We start from the raw sequence: 17,703 nt of genomic DNA, 5'->3' as shown, positions 1-17,703 counted from the left end.
TCATGTGTGACTCTGTTGCGCTCGCCGTTCTTCATTCCCGAATTTTTCGACCTGGCTCTCCAAAGAACCGGTGCTTTCTGGGGTGTCAAGACAGCCTAGCTTCGTGGCTGCGTCGGTGCATTTTTGTTTCTGTTTCTTGACTTGAAAACGACTCGGTATTTCCCCCCCTCCCGCCCCCCGCAGAAAATCCCCGCACCCACAAAGTCGAGGACGGCCGCCTCTTTACTTGCCCGGAAATTTCACCTCATCTTCACTCGTCTCGTTTTTTACCCTCTGGAGAGGAAAGCGCCTGCCACAAGACGCGGGATAGTCGTGCGGATGTACCGATGCGTGCATATATGCTCTGGCGCTCAAAATGAGTGGGACCTCTCACGCGTTCTCGTCTCCCGGCACAAGAAAAGAGTAGATCTGATCGTCATTTCCCGCCACGCCGTCTCTTTTCGTGTTTTATGATTTCCGTTCCAGTCCGGCGCTCTTGCCCCGGCTGTTCCGACATCGATTGGGCAGACGTTCCTGTAAGGTAAGCGTTGGTGTGTCGTGGCTACTTTGCGGTCCGTGCTCTCCGGCGGGTCCCGAACTCCCCCGCAAAAACGACACCGCGCCTACCTTTCGTAAGTTTCTGCCCTTCCGCTCTGTTCTTCTGGTGTATCTTGTGAGAAGGAAGGCTCGGTCGCTTTCCCGCGTTTTCGTTCCGCGTACGCGCCCACCGGCCCCGTCGAGGCGTCTTCCGATACAGTGCGTCATTCCACAAAAGGGACGCTCTGGAGCAGCCTTCGTTGGCTTAAAGGCCTAGGGTTGCTGCCGAACCACGGGCGCAGAAAGGTTCCTTCAGCTGGTCGCGTGCTGAGCTTGCGGCTCGTGGCCTCGCCTCGCGTTCTGGAAGCTGCGTTGCTTAGTCTCGTTCTTTAAAAGCACGTCGAAAAAATGTGGTCCATTTTCGCGCCAGAGGCTCTGACGTCCACGTCAGAACCTGCCAGCAAGTCGTCAGCTGCCTCCAACTGGGTCGCCGCTGACAGCTGTCGCAGCAGCGTTGAGGGCGCGGCAGGCGCCGGCTCCCTGAAGCCTGGAGACGCTGCACCGGGAGAGACTGCGCCCACGGCAGCGCACGCGAAAAAGACGAACGGCGTAGGATCGCGAGGCTCTTCGGGGTCTTCCCGTGGCGCCGGAGCAGCGCAGGCGTTCGCCAAGTCGAAGCCGAGACGCCTTCAGCCGCAGTCCCGTGCAGGCGAAGACGACGCAGGGGGCGCCGGACCTGGCGGAAGAGACGAAGAAGAGGACTGGGTCGAGGCACAAAGCAAGCGACTTGGAAAGAATCAAAAGGCTTCAAAGGTGCGTGTTCCGTCGTCTCGAAACGTGTGGAAACCCGCTTTGATCGACCAAGAAGAAAAGGCAGGGACGCTGCCACGCGAACGCCCCTCGGCGTTGCCGCGTTGACACAGTGGAATGTCACGGGTGTCAGATAGGAGCTCGACAAGCGTCAGAAACCCGCTGAAGTTTCGGATGCTCCCACTACGATCCAAGAGATCGCGAACGCCTCTCTACTTCGTCGATTCTTCGTGCGCCACTGAGGTTTAGCATGTCGGGGAAGGAGACGGAGGGGGGTACGAGGTTGTAGGGCATGTCTGCTGCGTGAACATGTTTGTGTCCACAGCAGAGGCCAGGACAGAAGCAGAAGGATGCGATCGACGAAGCGCAGCGGATCCTCTCTGCTATTTGGGCTCTAACGCTGGTAGGTGGTACACAGCCCTGTCGCAACAGGGTCTGCCGCTGGGGGTGTCGGCCCTCCCAAACAGCTAACGGACGGTCTCCCGCGAAACACAGGAGACGTGTATTTGCATATGGTTGCCAGTCACTATATAGAGATACCGGATGAGGGGCTAAAAGACAAAAACACGCGTGCTTACGTTTCGCACGGGTAGGTTGGAAAGAAAGCGTCGAGAGTCTCAAGGTGGCAACAGGCCTTTGAGAAATACGAGGAATCGACTGTGCCGCTCCCCCAAGACAAGCGTCATCTTTCCGAGAGCCGGTCTTCCTTCCACCGATGCGAAAGCCAGTTCCGATCAAAGTCTGCATCGTTTTTCCTCTGGGCGCGGCGCGGACCTCATCTACGGTCAGACCTCGCCGCTCGCACACGGCGACTGTTTTTTCAACGTCAGGGGCATGTCTAGCCACATCGGCAATGCGCGCGCATACCCAGTGGGTGATCCCCCGCCGGGAAGAAGTCATCTTCGAACCGTGTGCAGAGAGGCGAATTTCAGTTTAGGCAGGACCGTCCACTGCAAGGCGGTGCTACCCGCCAAGGGCTCATATCGAGCATGCGCAAAATTGAAGTTTGCCTGGACTCTCCTGTAGTCTAAATGCAGCTCCATACATGAGCGGATCGTAGGCGCCTGTGGGGGTGCACTGATAACTGCGTCTGTCAGCTTGCACGACGTTCCCTCGATCATGCCTGTGTGCGTGTTCTCATCAGGCGCATCCCTCGGCTGTTCCTACATCTGAACTGACCGCCCTGTTCCCTCCCTGCTGTCCACTTCTAGCGATCGGGGATGCCAAGGAGTCTAAGGTGTCCGTGCCGAAGGGAAACACCACACGGACGATGGCTGAGAGTGACGAGGCCCAACCCACTCAGACAGGGTAAGCAGTGTAGTGCTGAGCAAGGGTGCGGTTCCTGCGGCTGCGAAAGCGAGTCGGACATCACGCGGCGTTGCTAGGCGGGCATACGCACGCCCCGGTTCCACAGACACGCCTGGGCGAGGCAGGTCCCATACTCGAGATGATCGACTTCAGTCCATGAGGCGTCGTGGACGCCCGGTCGTCTTGCCTTCTTGCCTTTTTTCGCAGATCCAGCTCAGAGGGTTTGCAGGCTGCGGGCCCAGCAGTCGCCCACGACCTTCCTCAGGGGGATCGAAGCTCCACTGCGGGCAACGGCCGTCGCGGAAACGGGTCGCAGCGAAAGTCGGGAACAGCCGGTCGGGGCGGAGGCAACTCCGGATCAGTTCGGCTGGCGTACGTGCAAGTGAAGGGCCAAGACACCAGCGCGCCGACAAGTGCCGAGAGTGCGTCCGGTCGGACCGCAGCCAGTCGGTCCGAGCACGAATTTGACCGATCCAAGGGTGCAACGAGAGGCAACAAGTCCAGTAAGGCCGCGTCTGCTGGCCGGGATGCAGGCGCTGGTAAGGTTCAGGCCCGAAGTCCAGATCGACAGGTAGACAAGAAAGCCTTACACGCAGCCGAGAAGATATGTATGAAAATGGCGGGCATACGAACTTAACGTCTGAGCCTCAGGCGGACCTCGTGAAATAGGCGGATATACACTTTGCTGACAGTCGCACACAACCAGAAAAGTAAGTGTCACCAGCTAGACGGGTGCATGCAATTCAGCCATGGAGATGTAGCCGGACGTGAGCAAACACAGAGGCCCTGAGAGTCTCAGGAGTGTAGGCGCTGGAGCATGGTCACGTAGATCCGCGATGGTACTGGGGGTAGCCGACGCAGACGAGGAGCCACGCTTCTGCGGAAGCAGTCCTTTATCCCTTTGCGTCTTCAGGTAAAGTGCCCTCCCAGCAAGGGCGACAGCAAAACGCGAGGCGCGGTCCAGGGCCCAAGCAGGGACAGTACGACAGTGTCATTCGCAACGACAAGCGAGGCGAGGCTCCTCGACTTCGACAACAGCCAGTGCCCCAGCATCAGGTCTCTGCCAATGGCGAGGATGAAGATGCCATTGGCGACATGATTCGAAGGAAACTGCGAGAGGCTATGACTGTTGAGGAGTTGCAAGCTGCTGTTCACGAGGTATGCTATGGAGAACCTGTAGCCGCATCCCTAGTCCTGGTGCAGACCGGCAGTGTTTTACTTACCACTTTCGGCTGTGGCACAGGCGGACTGTTTTCCACGCGTGCCGCCTCCCTGCTTGCTACCGTGGCGAGCGGTTATTCACACATGTTGCCAGGCGTGCGCTTCGCGCGATTTTTGAGAGCAGCGTTTCAGATATATCTCGACCGCAGTGCAGATGTGACGGAGCGTAAACACGTGGAGCAGGCCGCTTCGTCCAAGCTCGACTGTTCCACTGGAAACGTTTTGTGGAGACTACTAGGTCCTCTGCTGGGGTGAATTTGCCCCTTTCTTCGTCTTGTTCTCCTGTGTTTTTAGGCGCGCAAGGTGGGTCTCGTTTTCGAGGCGCAGCTCGGGGAGAAGAAATTGATGAAGATGACTGGAGGGTGCTTCTAGAGCTTGCGTGTGCGGCCGAGTCGAGCGACTCTCCGGTACGTTTCCTCCAATCTATCAGCTACGGGTCGTGGAAGGTGGTGCGGAAATCTGCAAGCACCATCGTTCGAGTATCGAGAGCCACTGCAGAACGAGAAACCGCTTTCATGGAAGTTCCGGTATTCTCGCGCCCGAGCAACTATGGACGGGAAAGCAACTGGGCCGTTAATCCTTTCAGCAGGCATCAGCCAGTTTCGGTGCCGAGTTGGCATGCGCGCGACCGCCTCTCCTTTTCTGCGGTCCGTCCCGAAAATTCCGCCGACGTCTTTTGCGTACAGCCGGTTGCATGTCACTGCCTCGGTGACGGTCATGACGACGGCTTCTCTACTCGATGAATCCCCCTGCAAGCTGCCACATGCTTCTAGAATGTGGATATAAATATATATGTATATATATATATATATATATGCATTGGACCTTTGTGTATGTGAACTTACCGAAGACGTCATACACAGTTCTGGTTGCTTCCGCGAAGCGTCCGCGGTTGGCTCGTAGCAAAGAGGCATGCTACAGTAAAGTAGTATTCAGTGGTCCAAATGTTAGTCCACGGTGGATACGCTCTGTCGCAAGCGGTCCAGGAATGCACATCTTTGAGCGGTGGCGATGCCAGGTTCTAGCTGGATGTCGGCCTGTCGCGCTTCACGCGGTATCGCTCTAAAGATGGTGTGGCGGATATCACCGTCTCATGCACCGGCAGTGACCATTCGAGGTGCGGCGCCCTTCACGTTGCATGCGGCGATGCTGAAGACACCTTTCCACCACTAGTCATGTCTGACGTGGCTCACCCCAACGGAGCGCGCATCGGATAGGACGACGGCACTGGCCCGGTTTTCTTGATTATGTTTGCGAGAAACAAACTCGACAGCTTCTGGAGAGCTGATGCATATGGGGCAGTGCCTTGATTATCTCAACTTGATCAGACTGTCCGTCTGAAACAAGTAATCACCGCTCGAGAAGTCAGGCTTTCGGCCGGCAGCAGTCAAAGTTCTCTCGGTGACGTCTTTTTCTTAAGCATATTACGGGTTTGATGAGCTTTGAGGGCACACGATGCAGGGTTGTCAGTGCAACTTCTCAGTCCCCCAGTCACGATGGGATCCACGGCGCCATTGTTCCTCGGTATGTGGTATGGTGACCGTGAGCAGGAAGACCTCGTGCCTCCCTCGATCTGTGCATTCAAGCGCACTGTGCGTTTCCGTGGTAAAGATGTCGGAGAGGAATCCCCCCTTTGTGCTCGATATCCAAACGCTGTACTGTCTTGGAGAGACACAATTTCTTACGTATCCCGATGGTGCTCGCCATGAGCGTCTCCACAAGTCCATGCCTGGGCGGTGTGTGCACGACGATGACCGGACATCCTCTCTCGAACTGAGCTAGTTCAGCTGAGCGTTGAATGACTAGTGGTCAATTGACGCTCGGAAAAACTGAACAAGCAATGGCAGGATGCCTGGTTCGGCGCCTGTGCGTTGACTGTCCGTGGTTCAAGGGTTAGATTGGCAGCGAAGGGAAACTACACCTGAAACTGCGCTCGACGCGCCAGCAAACCTTCTGTGTGCCCCTGGGATGGATCTATCTGTCTCCAGATTCTTTTTTGGAAAGCTGTTTCCACGGATGTCTCCCCGAAGCTGGGCGGTCTCATGAACGTAAGCGAAGTGCACGATATGTTTCTAAATCTGCGTGGCGATCCTGTTCGGGAAAAGACGACCAATCTTGCTTCCCTCTAGGCCTCAGCCCCCCCCCCCCCCCCCCGCTGCAGAATCGCGCCGGCGGCGAGGGAAAGGCATCAACAAGAAAGGTCACCCACATACAGGAAACCCGGGTGTCGTACATTTCCTTTGTCCTCTCGAGCCTGCATGGGGACTTCCCGAAAACGGCTGAACACAAACCTTACTGCGGCCGACCACACGGGCAGAAAAAGAGGACAGGAGCATCTTCGAAATTCGATTCGTCCACGCGAACGGCCAGCTTCTGCTAGATGGACACCCGGAGAATGTCCTGGGGGCCCATGCCTAATAGTGCGGGGGTGGCGACCCTTGAATCGCGCTCTCGAGTCCAGCTGAAGCTCGTCCACCACGAATTGCTCACAGATGTGCATAAAACATATTAGGCCGGCGTAGTAGAGAAGGGAAAACGACAAATGGACCTTTGGCCACTTTCCTTGGCCGGCGCCAAGTGTAGAGCCCCGCTGACTGCACGGCGAAGGCGCCCGCGGAGAACTGTGTGTGGTTTCTCCAAGCCGTCGCGGGTGGCGGCCATGCGTAAAGCGGAGCCGTGCATCTAAATCGAACAGTGCGTTTTCCGTGCATCTTTCAAAAGAAATCGGTGTATTTCTTTTATCTGTCGAAGGGAGTAGCCCAGTTGCGGATGCATCTTGTGGTGGTTTTCATGTCGAAGTCCGCGTCCTGAGAAATAAGCAACAAGTTGTGCAACCTGCCACGAGTGACTGCACACGTCGATTCAGCCTCGCGTTGATCCCAGGGCGGCCGGGGCCCCGCGTTCCTGTAAGAGTTAGGTTTTCGGATGTCTTTTCACCCTACAGCTTGTGTTCAAGCTTTTCTCTTGGAAGTCCCGAAGGTTTTTTCGCTGTGGAGAGTTGTTCCACAGCGGCGGCCACTGTAAAAACCGAAACATCGCGCCGGGGAGAGCGTCGTACTTCCTGTCTCCTACGGCGCCGCAGGCCTCTCCAGATACGTTTGAGGGCCTACGAGCGCCGCGGTTCACCTCTCGTATTGTCTCTACGTCTCAAAAGGTTCGCTTTTCTTCTTCAGAGTCTGTCACGGGAGGGGCGTTGCGTAAACGCGTCGCCGAGATAGGGTTGAGGATCCCGTGCTTCCTGGCAGCGCGCGGCTCCGCAAGAAACGCGTCTGTGGAGGCGCTTCGCCATGAAGGAAAAATGAGGTAGCCTCGTACTGAGAGCCCGTTAAGTGGAAGGCTGAACTTCCCAATTCCGGACCTTCCGCCTCGCCCTGTTGGCGACAGCCCAACCGTGTCGCTACGCCGGTCCCCTTCCGTCCCTCGTGTGCGCCAGTCCGTGCAGGAGTGCCACACCGAACGCCGCACCTCGGAGATCCGTTTTCCTGGCGAAAAGGAGGAGAATAGATTTTCGTCTGTGGAAAAAAGCCGACGCTACTGCCGTGAGAGGCCCTTGAATCGCGAACTCTGAAAAGCTGCAGTCGGGAACAAGTCGAACACGAAGGAACTTGTTGACCTGTCGCGTGCGTTGGTCCACACTTTGTCGCCCTTCCGAGGAGAATGTGATGTGAGTTCGACTCGCGCTATGGTCAGAGTTCTGCTCTTCCAGGCAGTGGCAGATACCGACTCGTTTACAGGCGGCGAGACGCCTGCATCCCCAGTTTGCGGCATATGTCTTTGTCCCCGCTCGTCCGTCGGTTTCCCTCCACATTCAAGCAAAACAGACGAAAAAAGGGCGAAAGGTATTTGGCTGAACGACCGGGCACGTCGGTGTCAAAACGCATCGATAGGAAAGGCGGAAACGGTTTGCCCAACAAATCTCCACACAGCTTGTGTCGCTGCAGACTGCGGCATTTTTAGAGGACCTTGAGACGTGTCGGGCAACGGCGCATGCGGTCCGCTCTCTCTCCGGTGGATCACATTTGCTTGTCTTTGAACGCGTCATTGTTGTGAGCAGCGGCCTGGCTGTCTCGCCTGGTCGCACTAATGTGATTCATCCAATTTCTTGGAGCACAAGGCTTCCCGATCGCCCGCGGCCTACGCACACAGGTATGTGTATATGCGGGATCTGAATTTGTAGACCCCGCCCACCTGTGCTGAGAGCTTCCCGGTCAACATGGCAAACGCCGAGCACGAGGTCGGCGCGTATCCTCACGCACCGGCAGAACCGGAGCGCGAGCATGAAGCGCCCCGACACCCGCGTACCTCTTCCGCGAGTCTTCCTGCGTCTCGCTGTTCTTCTTCGCCTTCCGGCGCGGCCTGGCCCGCTTGTTCAGCGGCAGCCATGTCTTCTGATCCAGCCTCTGGCGGTTACCGCTACGAGAGCGTTCCCTCCGCACAGAGGAATCGTTACCATCTTCCTGCCAGTCGTCCCCTCCTCTCCGACTGTGCAGGCGGCGCTTCAGACGCCCAGCTGCAACGCCCGTTCCACAGCTGTTACTTCGACGCCCCTGAGCGCGCGACCGCACCCGATTCCGTGCCGTGGACTTCCACGAGACGTGTCTGGGCCGCCTTGTGGAAGCAGCTCTTCTGGTGGCTCCTCGCACCGCTGCTCTTTGTGTTTCTGTGGCTGGTTTGGTCTGCGACGACGTCTTTCTACTTCTCCCGGCGAACGCAGCTGGACTATGGGATCGTAATTGACGCAGGATCCCACGGTTCTCGCCTCACGGTTTTCTCGTGGGAAGTGCGGCGTTTCGATCCTCGCCATCCCCTGACCGGCCCCGTCACGATTCCGCAGCCCGTGTGCGAGGGCGTCCCCGCTCCCGCTCTGAGCAGCTTTGCCGACGACTTCACAGGCGCGCGGCAAGCTTTCAAGGCGATGCTGGATGAGAGCCAGGCGTGCCTGGCCCGTCGAGGAGTGTCTGCTTCCGTTTGGGGAGAAATCCCTCTGTTCGTGAAAGCTACAGGAGGAATGAGAAATCTCAGTCAGGGGACACGGGACGCGCTTATGGCGAATCTTCGCACTGTCCTGGAAGATCCCTCGTTGAATCCTTTCAAATTCTGTCCTTCTTGGGCTCGAGTCATCTCTGGCGAAGAAGAAGGTGTCTACGGCTGGCTATCTGTCAACAGTGTCCGAGGAAGCCTCTCAGACGACCCAGAGAAGACTGTGGGGGCTCTCGATATGGGCGGAGCGTCTATGCAGATTACGTTCTCTCCTCTTCATACGTCAGTTCTTGAGGACTTCATTGGCGTTCATCTGGGCAACAAATCCATTCGCCTCTATTCACACTCCTTTCTTGGGTATGGGTGGTCAGATGCCTTGAACCGTGTCAGCACGATGTTGGGCGTAGAGGCCTTGATCGAACGTCTCCAAGAAGACCCAACTTTTATAGAAAAAGCTTCAAAACGCAGCCTGCTTCCCGACGCAACTTATCTCGACTCGTCTCTGGGCTCTGCTGCGCAAAGGAGTTCGAGGGGGCGTGCCGATACGACGAGTGAAGCCAAGCATCCGCAGGGTCCGGGAGAGAAGAAAGACCAACCGAAACGGCCGGAAGACCACACGGACGATCAACGAGAAGTTACGCTGGCGTCTGTGCATCCCTGTTTGCCTCGGGGCAGTGTTCGGGCCTTTCGAATGCCGTCTTTGGCCTACCCAGAACGTCGTTTTTATGTCGACATTGACGTTAACCAAATCACAGCTTTCATGAAAGCTGCGTCCTACGCAAAAAATGACATTCTAAAAACTGTCAAGTCTATGGCGCCTTACGGCGTCAAAATGCGGCATACCCTCCAGGACATGCAGCCGCTGTCGAGCATTCTCTCCAAAGCAGCTCCCCTCGACTTCAATGCAAGTGCACACGACGCCGTGTCCGATGGGGCGGCCACGCTCGAAACTCCGGATCGGGAAGGCGTGGTGGCGTCCGTAGAGGATGGGGCTCGTGAGGGAGGACGCGGAAAGGGTGAACATTCAGCCTCGCCTCCTAGAGAAAAGGAGGGGGTTCGCAGAAACAAGCAAAGCGGGCTTAACAGCGAGAGTCAGAAGGACCAACAGAGAGGCGAAAAGGAGAGGAACAAAGAGAAAGGACAGTCAATGGAAAGCGCCGAAGGAGCAGTCAATGAAGCCAAACCGACAACGAAGGAGAACGTTGTAGGCACAGGAAAACAAGGCGGCGTCGAAATCACTTTGGATGTGAAGCCGAAGGTGACGTTCGTAGTCCGATTTGTTGGAAGCGGTGACTTCAAAGCTTGCCGAGAAAGAGCATACAAGTAAGCCGTCCAGGGCATAGAGTGCCGCTGGCGGAAACGTCACATACAAAATGGGCAGTGGAGGGGAAAGCCCAGTGCAGTGCGGTACTGAACCGCGATAGCCATCCGTCAGCCACAGCATGTGCTTCAGAGGTGCGTTCACGAAAGAAATGTGAGGTTCGGTACCAACCGTAGACGCAGGGTGTCATGCGCTGGTGGCAGTCGCATTTGTGCTTAACACACTCACGAGCACCCGAGAACGTCTGTTGATTCGTTCGCCTGTCGAAGCGTTTCTCCTGTGGTGGTGTCATTGTACATGCACCTGTAACTGTAGTGTTCGCGTAGGTCCCTGAGGGCCTGTCACAACCGTCAAGTTGTCTCTTAGAACGTTCGAGCTTCTGAGTGTCTGTCGGCTGCCCTAGTGGGACGATGTTGCCCCGTTGTGGCACATGCATGCGCTTGAAGAGAAGATTGTGTATCTCTGGATACTGATTTCCGTCCGGTTCGGCATGCTCATCCTTGTCTGCTTGCAGGCTCTTTCACAACTCCCTCTGCTTCATCAACAGTTGCTCCTTCAATGGTGTGTACCAGCCCCGACTGGAAAACAGCAAGTAAGCCCCAGCCGCCGTAAGACCTCGCTCGACTCAAAGGGCGATGTGCCTGCTCCTGCTGACCCCGTAGGAATCCCGTCTTATGTCTCAATCCTCTGGTGCTACTGTCTGTGGTGGTGACTCCCGACATGAAGTCGTTCGCTGCTTTGCGTTGTTCCTGCACCGTAGAAATCAGGGCTGGCCTCGTCTGTCACCCTTTTGTATTGCCTACGAGCAACTCTACCGACGTGCTGTAGTAACATTTATTCGCTTGTGCAGCTGTCTAGCTGTCTCACAAGTTTTCGTGACGAGAGTACCAGTCGTGTCGAGACGCTGCGCTGAGAGGTTCTTTCACTGTGGGAACGAGATAATGGTTGTTACGAAGGCATCTCTGAATTAGTTCAAGGCCCTCCGAAACGTCCCCGTGGATGGTGTTTCACTCTTTGGAACCAGACGATTTATGCGGCCTGTTTCAGTTGTACGACGACACGGCAGTTATCAGTTAGCACCGATTCGTCGCTTGACGCGCAACGGATACATCTATCTGTACGCAGTTCGACGCGCCTGTCAGACACCTAAGGGTGCACTCCAGTCTGTAAACAGGTCCATGGTGCGGCAGGGGTCGTCTCCGGCGGGTTTTGGTCCGCCGAGGATCAAGTTGCTCCTGCGACAAGTTCGGCTGTGTGCTGAGCCTTCGGCATGGTTTGCTTTCGAGAGTGTAGGGCCTGTCACTTCACTTGTCTACCGCATTGTGTCTCATTTCGTAAAACTCTCCGCGTGGTGTCTGGGAATCACACTATCAATAGGGCACTCCCGCCAAAGATTTAACTATTCGTTGAGTTTCTTCGAGAATAGCGTGAATCTACGCTCTGAGGACGTCAAAATGGGTCGTGTTTCTGGAGGAACACAAACGACAACCGAACGCGACAAGTGAGAGGTGAAAGTTTTATTGTGTGCTTTCCAGACGGTTTCCTCCTCTGTTAGGTTCATCGCCTTTGGGCAATTCAGCAAGGTTCACGCTGCGCTCCGGTTGACCAACCCGACGTCCCTCTCTGAGTTTCTCACAGCCACTACCGCGATTTGCAGTCTCCGACTAGGACGCCTGAAAAGGCTGATGAGGCGTGGAGTCTTTCGCGCGTTTGCTGATGTCAGTGCCGGAAAAGTGACTGCGCTGGAAGGGCACCAGATGAGTGAGATGGGGGCGCGTTGACACTTTGACGTTCTTCGCACACACACGCAATAGGTGCATGCCTGTGTGTTGAGCCGCATGGCATCCAAGGTGACGGGGCACATACAGAATGTCCTAGGCTGACCCTCTCGTTTGGAAGTAATCACATGATGGGCATCACCGTTTTAACGGCTTTTGGTTTTTCACTGTATTGAAAACGACAGCGCTAGGCGGGGTGGAGTCGAGATGTACGACGGCTGCTTCCCCTCGTTTGGCCGCTGCGACCTTTGCTACCTCTTGCTCTTGTATTCGACTTCTTATAACTGAAGCTGCTGAGGCCCCGAGCATGGATGGAGGTGCCATGCGCACGTGTCTTGCCTCTCCTTCGTGTGGTCTCACGCCTTCTCTGCGATGCCACTGCTGTATTACTCTTGTGCAGCTGTCTCTCCATAAGTTATGCTGGAAGGCCATCTGGAGTTTTGCGGCTCTCCGACAAGGTTTCGGCTTTCCCCTTGAGTCGTCTCAGGTCTCCTTCGCCACACTCAACAATACGAACAGCGAGAACAGCTATGTAGCCCCTGGATGGACACTGGGTTCCATGATCAGCGAAGTGAACGTCTTCCCGTGGCAAGCACCCGTGGAGTAAGTGGCTATCGTCCTGCTCACTCGATTCTCGCCTCTGAAGACAAAAATACAAATGCATACGTGTATCTGTATTTATTTATATATATTTCTATATATGCACACAGCGACTGAGAGGGACAAACTGCCCCGACGTGATATCCTTTCCGTAGCCACACCGCTAGACACACGCCTGACTTCCGTGACTAGCGGCCCAGCTCGTTTGACGCAGCACTACTTGTACGCAGTCCGTTGTGCGCGGGTGGAATGATGCCACAAGCAGTTTGTCAGTGTGAAGCGATTGCAGCTGTAGTTGGAGACAAAGAATCCTTTTCCGGAGAAGCCATGATCCCGCATGTGGTTTCTGACCGTGTGTGACTATGCTCTGCAGGCAGTATCACGGACTCTTCCATTTGGCAGCAGCGTTTCTTCTCATGTGCATCATCCTGGCTATGATTCTTTATCACGAGGTGTCATTTCTTCGCAAGCGTCTTGAAAAAGCTGAGAGGGCGCAACTGCAGGATTCGATTTTCGGGACAACAGAACCACCCACACCTGTAGGGTGTCCATTGCACCCCATTGGATCTGCTCCCGCTTGATATGCATTCATTTCTCGTGGGGTTGGTATCCTGGGCTACTGTCAACAGCTGCATCGCATATGTCGTCCCGTATATGCAGAGACCTTCGTGATCGTGGGAATGAAAAAACTTAACACAGAAAGAGGTTTTCTTGCACAGCACGGTAGCGAGAAAAAGCATCCTGATACAACGTTTTGTCAGGGGCATGTAAAAGGAGATGCCTCTCACAAGGGGCTCGTGCCGCCGTCTCGAGAAAAATCCCTCGTCGTCCCTTTTTGGGGAGTATATCTTTTCCGTTTGAGCAGTCGGATTAGCTCACTCCTACGCCACTGGTGTCAAGGGACACACACCATGACGTTTCGCAGTTCCGTCAACAATTGCAGGCAGCGCGTCCTTCCACGGCAGAGGTAGATGTAGGTCCTCTATACGTATGCACGATTTTGACCGTGTGCAAGTTGAGCAAATACTGTATTTATGATTCTGGGCTAGTGTGTGACCTGCCGCCGGGTATTGCCACTGCTACGTTGTACAACGTAGTTGATGTTCCCTGTGAGCCCTCATTATGGTGAACATCTGGTGTCGGAATTTACGGTGCCAAACCGTGGGACAGTTTTTTTCACTGCGTACGCATACATGTAGAAATGTCTACGCTGTCAGACGTAATCATCCGTATGGTCCAGGGAACAGTACGCACGACTGCGAAGTGGGTTCGTCCGATGTTTAGCACACTACGTTTCGCTTTCCTGGTAGATATTTTCTGGCTTGCTCCCGTGTATATACTATATCAGCAGGTTTCGAAGAAAAAGATAATTGGAGTATGAAACACCACGATGTCAGGCTAGGACAGAAAGGAGGTTTAGTCGTCGGCGACGTGATTCGCGCTCACTGCGAGCCAGAACCCCCGCCTCATTTCCACAGTCGGTGGCTCGAGAAGTGGACGTGTTGATCGTTCCTCCTGGAGCTGCCAACCTCGTGAACAGTCGACAGAGGTTTTTCATGTTTGTTAACCGTGTGAAGCGACGCTAACGAGTCCTCTTTGTTAAATGTGGCAACGACCACGCCCTCGCATTCCTCCTAGCCACCAGCTGGGCACATAATTCATCGGAACCAGCCGGTCCCTGAGTGTGATGTGTGGATAGCCGGTACAACAACCTGTTGGAGGGAATGCTTCAGTGCCGGAGCAAGGGGAGTGAACCGACCGGAGGAAGGCGGCTGCCAGTATTCCGGACCAACGACTGTTGCTCTGGGACAATGCAGCTCAGAACACCGGTCTGTGGGCTGCCTGAGCAGGGCTGTCGTTCTTTTGTGACGCCTTTTCATCAGGCTCCCTCTGGAGATGAAATTTCGGGCAAACCTGGCTCGGCCAATCCCTTATCCCACCCGCGGTCTCTCATGTCTTGAGTGGTGATCGCTTGCGAGAGTCCCTTGCTTGGACCAGGATAATCGCAATGTGCAGTTGCTACACTGTCAGACACAGGGAATGCTGCTGTAATAAGTTACGACGCAGATTTCCGATGAGCTTTCTTGCCTTAAACAATCCAAAAGAGGGTAGTCACCCCAAAGACACAGCGTATTCACGAGTGTTGCCGGAGTTAGTTACACCACCACTCACACCACTCCGTGCTTGGTAAACGAGCTCGCGAAAAAGTTTAAGAACCGCGTAATATCTTTCGCGCGGAGTGCAACGTCCATCCGCATATTCGCAGAGTTCTTCGGTTGCGAGCCAACAGGCAGGATACTACTAAGCAAACTATCACAGCATTTTTTCACATTACCACATTCCCTCTATACCTACCGACGGGCTCCAAACAGAGGCCAGTCAGCCCTGAAGACCACAGTATTGTGCATGAAACGAGTTACATCAGGTTGCACCTTGCTTGCAGCCTTTCATAGAGACTTTGGGCTGACTACGACTACATCATTTGTCGCAAAAGTTTCTCGCGAGTTGCAGAGTGCGGCGTTGCCTTGCGAAGAACTTACCGCTAGAAGTGACAGGAAAAGTGTTTCGTGAGAGGCCCATGGGGCGGCTACTTTGGCCTGCGTAAAGTCCTCGGACGGAAAGTCGGTCCGCATGCATGTTTCATGGGCACAAACAACAATGACGATGAACGGGCAACGTTGTATCTCAGAGAGAGCACAGGACATGCCGTGCCAGAGGCTGTGACGGCGCCCTGTTGATGCGTCACCCCACGAAGCTACAGCAGAGGGTTGTAGGAGACCAGCAATAAAGTCTTGATCGCGTCGTCCTGTCTCTGAGTCGCCTTCACAGTCTTTCGTGACTCACATGTTGTGTCTCGGTGCTCATACTTGTGACAAGCAACGCACGAGTTTTCCACTAGGGGACAGAACTGTTGTGTCGAAGAAGACATGACTTCTGCGCAGCTACGGTCTGGTGGCTGTCCAATACGTAGTCGCTCAAGGGCCTGCGGCGCGTCCGTTATAACTTTCTGTTTTCGCTTTTCGTGAAGTGGGCCATTCATTCTTGTGGAGAAGCCTGAGTGTCGGCATTCGAAGGTTGGATGGTGTTGCGCGGGTCAGGTAGCGCTAGCATTACGTCTCTCGTTCATAGCCGCCTCAACCAGAACGCATGCACGCGCCGCTGCATGTGTAGAAAGCCCGACAGTTGCCGGTGTTTTGCGGAATTTGCGGAGAGCCCTTTGCAAGGTTCATCACACCACTCTCTACAATCTCCTTGTCTGCCTTCTTTTCTGTCGGCTCGTGCCATTTGTACGGGAGCGTTGCTGCTGCGAACACCACATTAACAGGGGCTGACTGACTCCCCGTCTTTGCGGGCTGGTAATTGAATATTGATTCTTTTCTGTGAATATGCCGTTATCGTTTCTTGCCAGCGCGTAACCTCGCATGAGCCATTTTGGTGTAAAGATACATCCGCAGTCTTTGGCGATGAGTCGAAACCGTTTGTTTTCGCTCGGCGGGGCCAAGTCACTGCTGGAGAGGTGCCGGTGCCCAAAGATCGCGCGTGCCGCAGCGAATCTCGGTCTTCGGCAATTGCTTGATACGTTTTCTTCACATTCCTCGCTTCGTGTGTCGGCTAGACCACGCCCAAAGTCTGTGGCTGACAGTCTTCACAATGTAGTGGAGCTGCTCAGTACGGGGCCTTTCGTGAATGCGAAAGATGCACCGGCGTTTCGGTTCCGCGGCGACAAATACTCTCACTGCTACGGTGCGCCCAGTCGTGCTGAGAAAAACACTGCAGCTGGCAAAGCGGTGTTCTTCGCCGTTCTCGGCGTCTTCGTGGTTTGCTTGTTTGGAAGCCCGGTGTGGTTCATACTTTTCTATAATGAGCACAAAGCGAAGTATGAGAAACTGGCCCGAGGCGACGAAGATTTGTGATGCACACGCCTCGTCCTTCTCTACCTGCTACAACGCTGGCTTCCTTTTACCTTCGCAGAGGGTTTGGCGCCCTGGCTCTCACAGACTCGATGTTTTATCAACCCTTCTCAATGCGGTTTGTGTTTTGCTACACTGGTGTTAAATCCCGTACTCAAGCCGCTTTTGTTTTTGTGCTCTCAAACAGCAGGTTGGTACACGGATGACAACGACAGTTAGTGTGGAACTTTTCCTCGCGAATCCTCAAAACTCGCAGACTGATCGCGGATATGGATGCAGCCACAGTGTCACACTAGTAATTAGGAGAAGCTCCTGCAGGTTCGGGCGTTCCACGACGGCGAACGGGAAACGCGCGATCGAGGGCGGAACAACACTGTGGCGGCTGTGGAGGAGAGTGTCGCGTCCGGGTGGTTTGGTTGCTCCTGGTGTGCTTTCTAATTCTCCGGGTGCCTTTTCGATTCCTTACTGAAGGATGATGGCCGCGACGCATGTGCATAACCGTTCCACCGTGCCCCACAAAGCACGGCAGTATATAAGAACTGGTTGGGGAACTGATCACATCAGTTGACGACTGTGTTATGCAAGATTATCGAGTTGTCGGGGAGAAGACAATTTTGAGGGAACCTGTCGAGCGCGCATCGCAGAAAGTGCGTCTCGGGCGATGTCCAAAAACGCGGAAACTTTTTGACTGTTACCCAATCGCATAGATCCCTTCAAACAGAGCAGGTCGTGAAGCGCTTGAAGCAGCGAGTCCAGCTCTTCCACATCCTCCTCCGTAAGAGGAGTGTCCTTCTTCTCGACCGCGGCTTCATTTTGAGAATCCTTCTCGGGCTTCCGTCGTGTGAGTTTCCGTATCGTGTCTGAATCTCTCTTGGAACTATGAGAGTCCTTTTCAAGGATTTCTTGGGCCCTGCGTCAACGCACCAAATTGGGTGTGCACCGAGCGAGGAGGCTTTCTGAAAAGTGTTTGCAGAAGACAGACTTTCTGGATGGTCCCCGGGCCATGTGTAGTTGACAGAACGCTAACTTCTAGGACGTAGTTGGCCCGTACAAACCACTGAGCTAGCGCCCCGGCCAAGAAATATGTATACGATATCACGGAAAGCATACCACTCAGGTGCGCCGCGAGTGACAATCAACCCAGGCAGCACGCCCACAGAAAGAAAGTCGGATGAGATATCAGGCAATCTGTGTTGGTGCAAGCTGCGAAAGTGGCCATGAAGTGTGTCTTCGGTAGACATAGCTCGCGCAGCTCCAG

General features: G+C 54.8%; 2 protein-coding genes across 2 annotated transcripts; both read left to right on the top strand.

Annotated features, from left to right (window-relative positions):
- Window positions 1-924: 924 nt before the first annotated feature.
- NCLIV_060560 (conserved hypothetical protein) lies at window positions 925-4,227 on the top strand (the record flags this gene model as incomplete). Its single annotated transcript, XM_003885610.1, has 6 exons — window positions 925-1,329; window positions 1,652-1,729; window positions 2,471-2,634; window positions 2,842-3,173; window positions 3,548-3,792; window positions 4,150-4,227. The coding sequence occupies 6 exons, from the start codon at window positions 925-927 to the stop codon at window positions 4,225-4,227; spliced, it is 1,302 nt and encodes a 433-aa protein (XP_003885659.1).
- A 3,841-nt stretch (window positions 4,228-8,068) lies between these two features.
- Window positions 8,069-13,115, top strand: NCLIV_060550 (Ectonucleoside triphosphate diphosphohydrolase 2,related; the record flags this gene model as incomplete). The annotated part of the gene is made up of 5 exons (XM_003885609.1): window positions 8,069-10,158; window positions 10,671-10,748; window positions 11,712-11,874; window positions 12,335-12,537; window positions 12,908-13,115. 5 exons carry the CDS (start codon window positions 8,069-8,071, stop codon window positions 13,113-13,115), a joined length of 2,742 nt encoding a protein of 913 aa, XP_003885658.1.
- Between the last annotated feature and the right edge of the window lie 4,588 nt (window positions 13,116-17,703).

This window comes from Neospora caninum, chromosome XII, assembly GCF_000208865.1.
Source record: "Neospora caninum Liverpool complete genome, chromosome XII".
Taxonomy (NCBI): Eukaryota; Apicomplexa; class Conoidasida; order Eucoccidiorida; family Sarcocystidae; genus Neospora; species Neospora caninum.
Note: the sequence above shows the minus strand (reverse complement) of the source record. Positions and strands in the feature narration are given on the sequence as shown.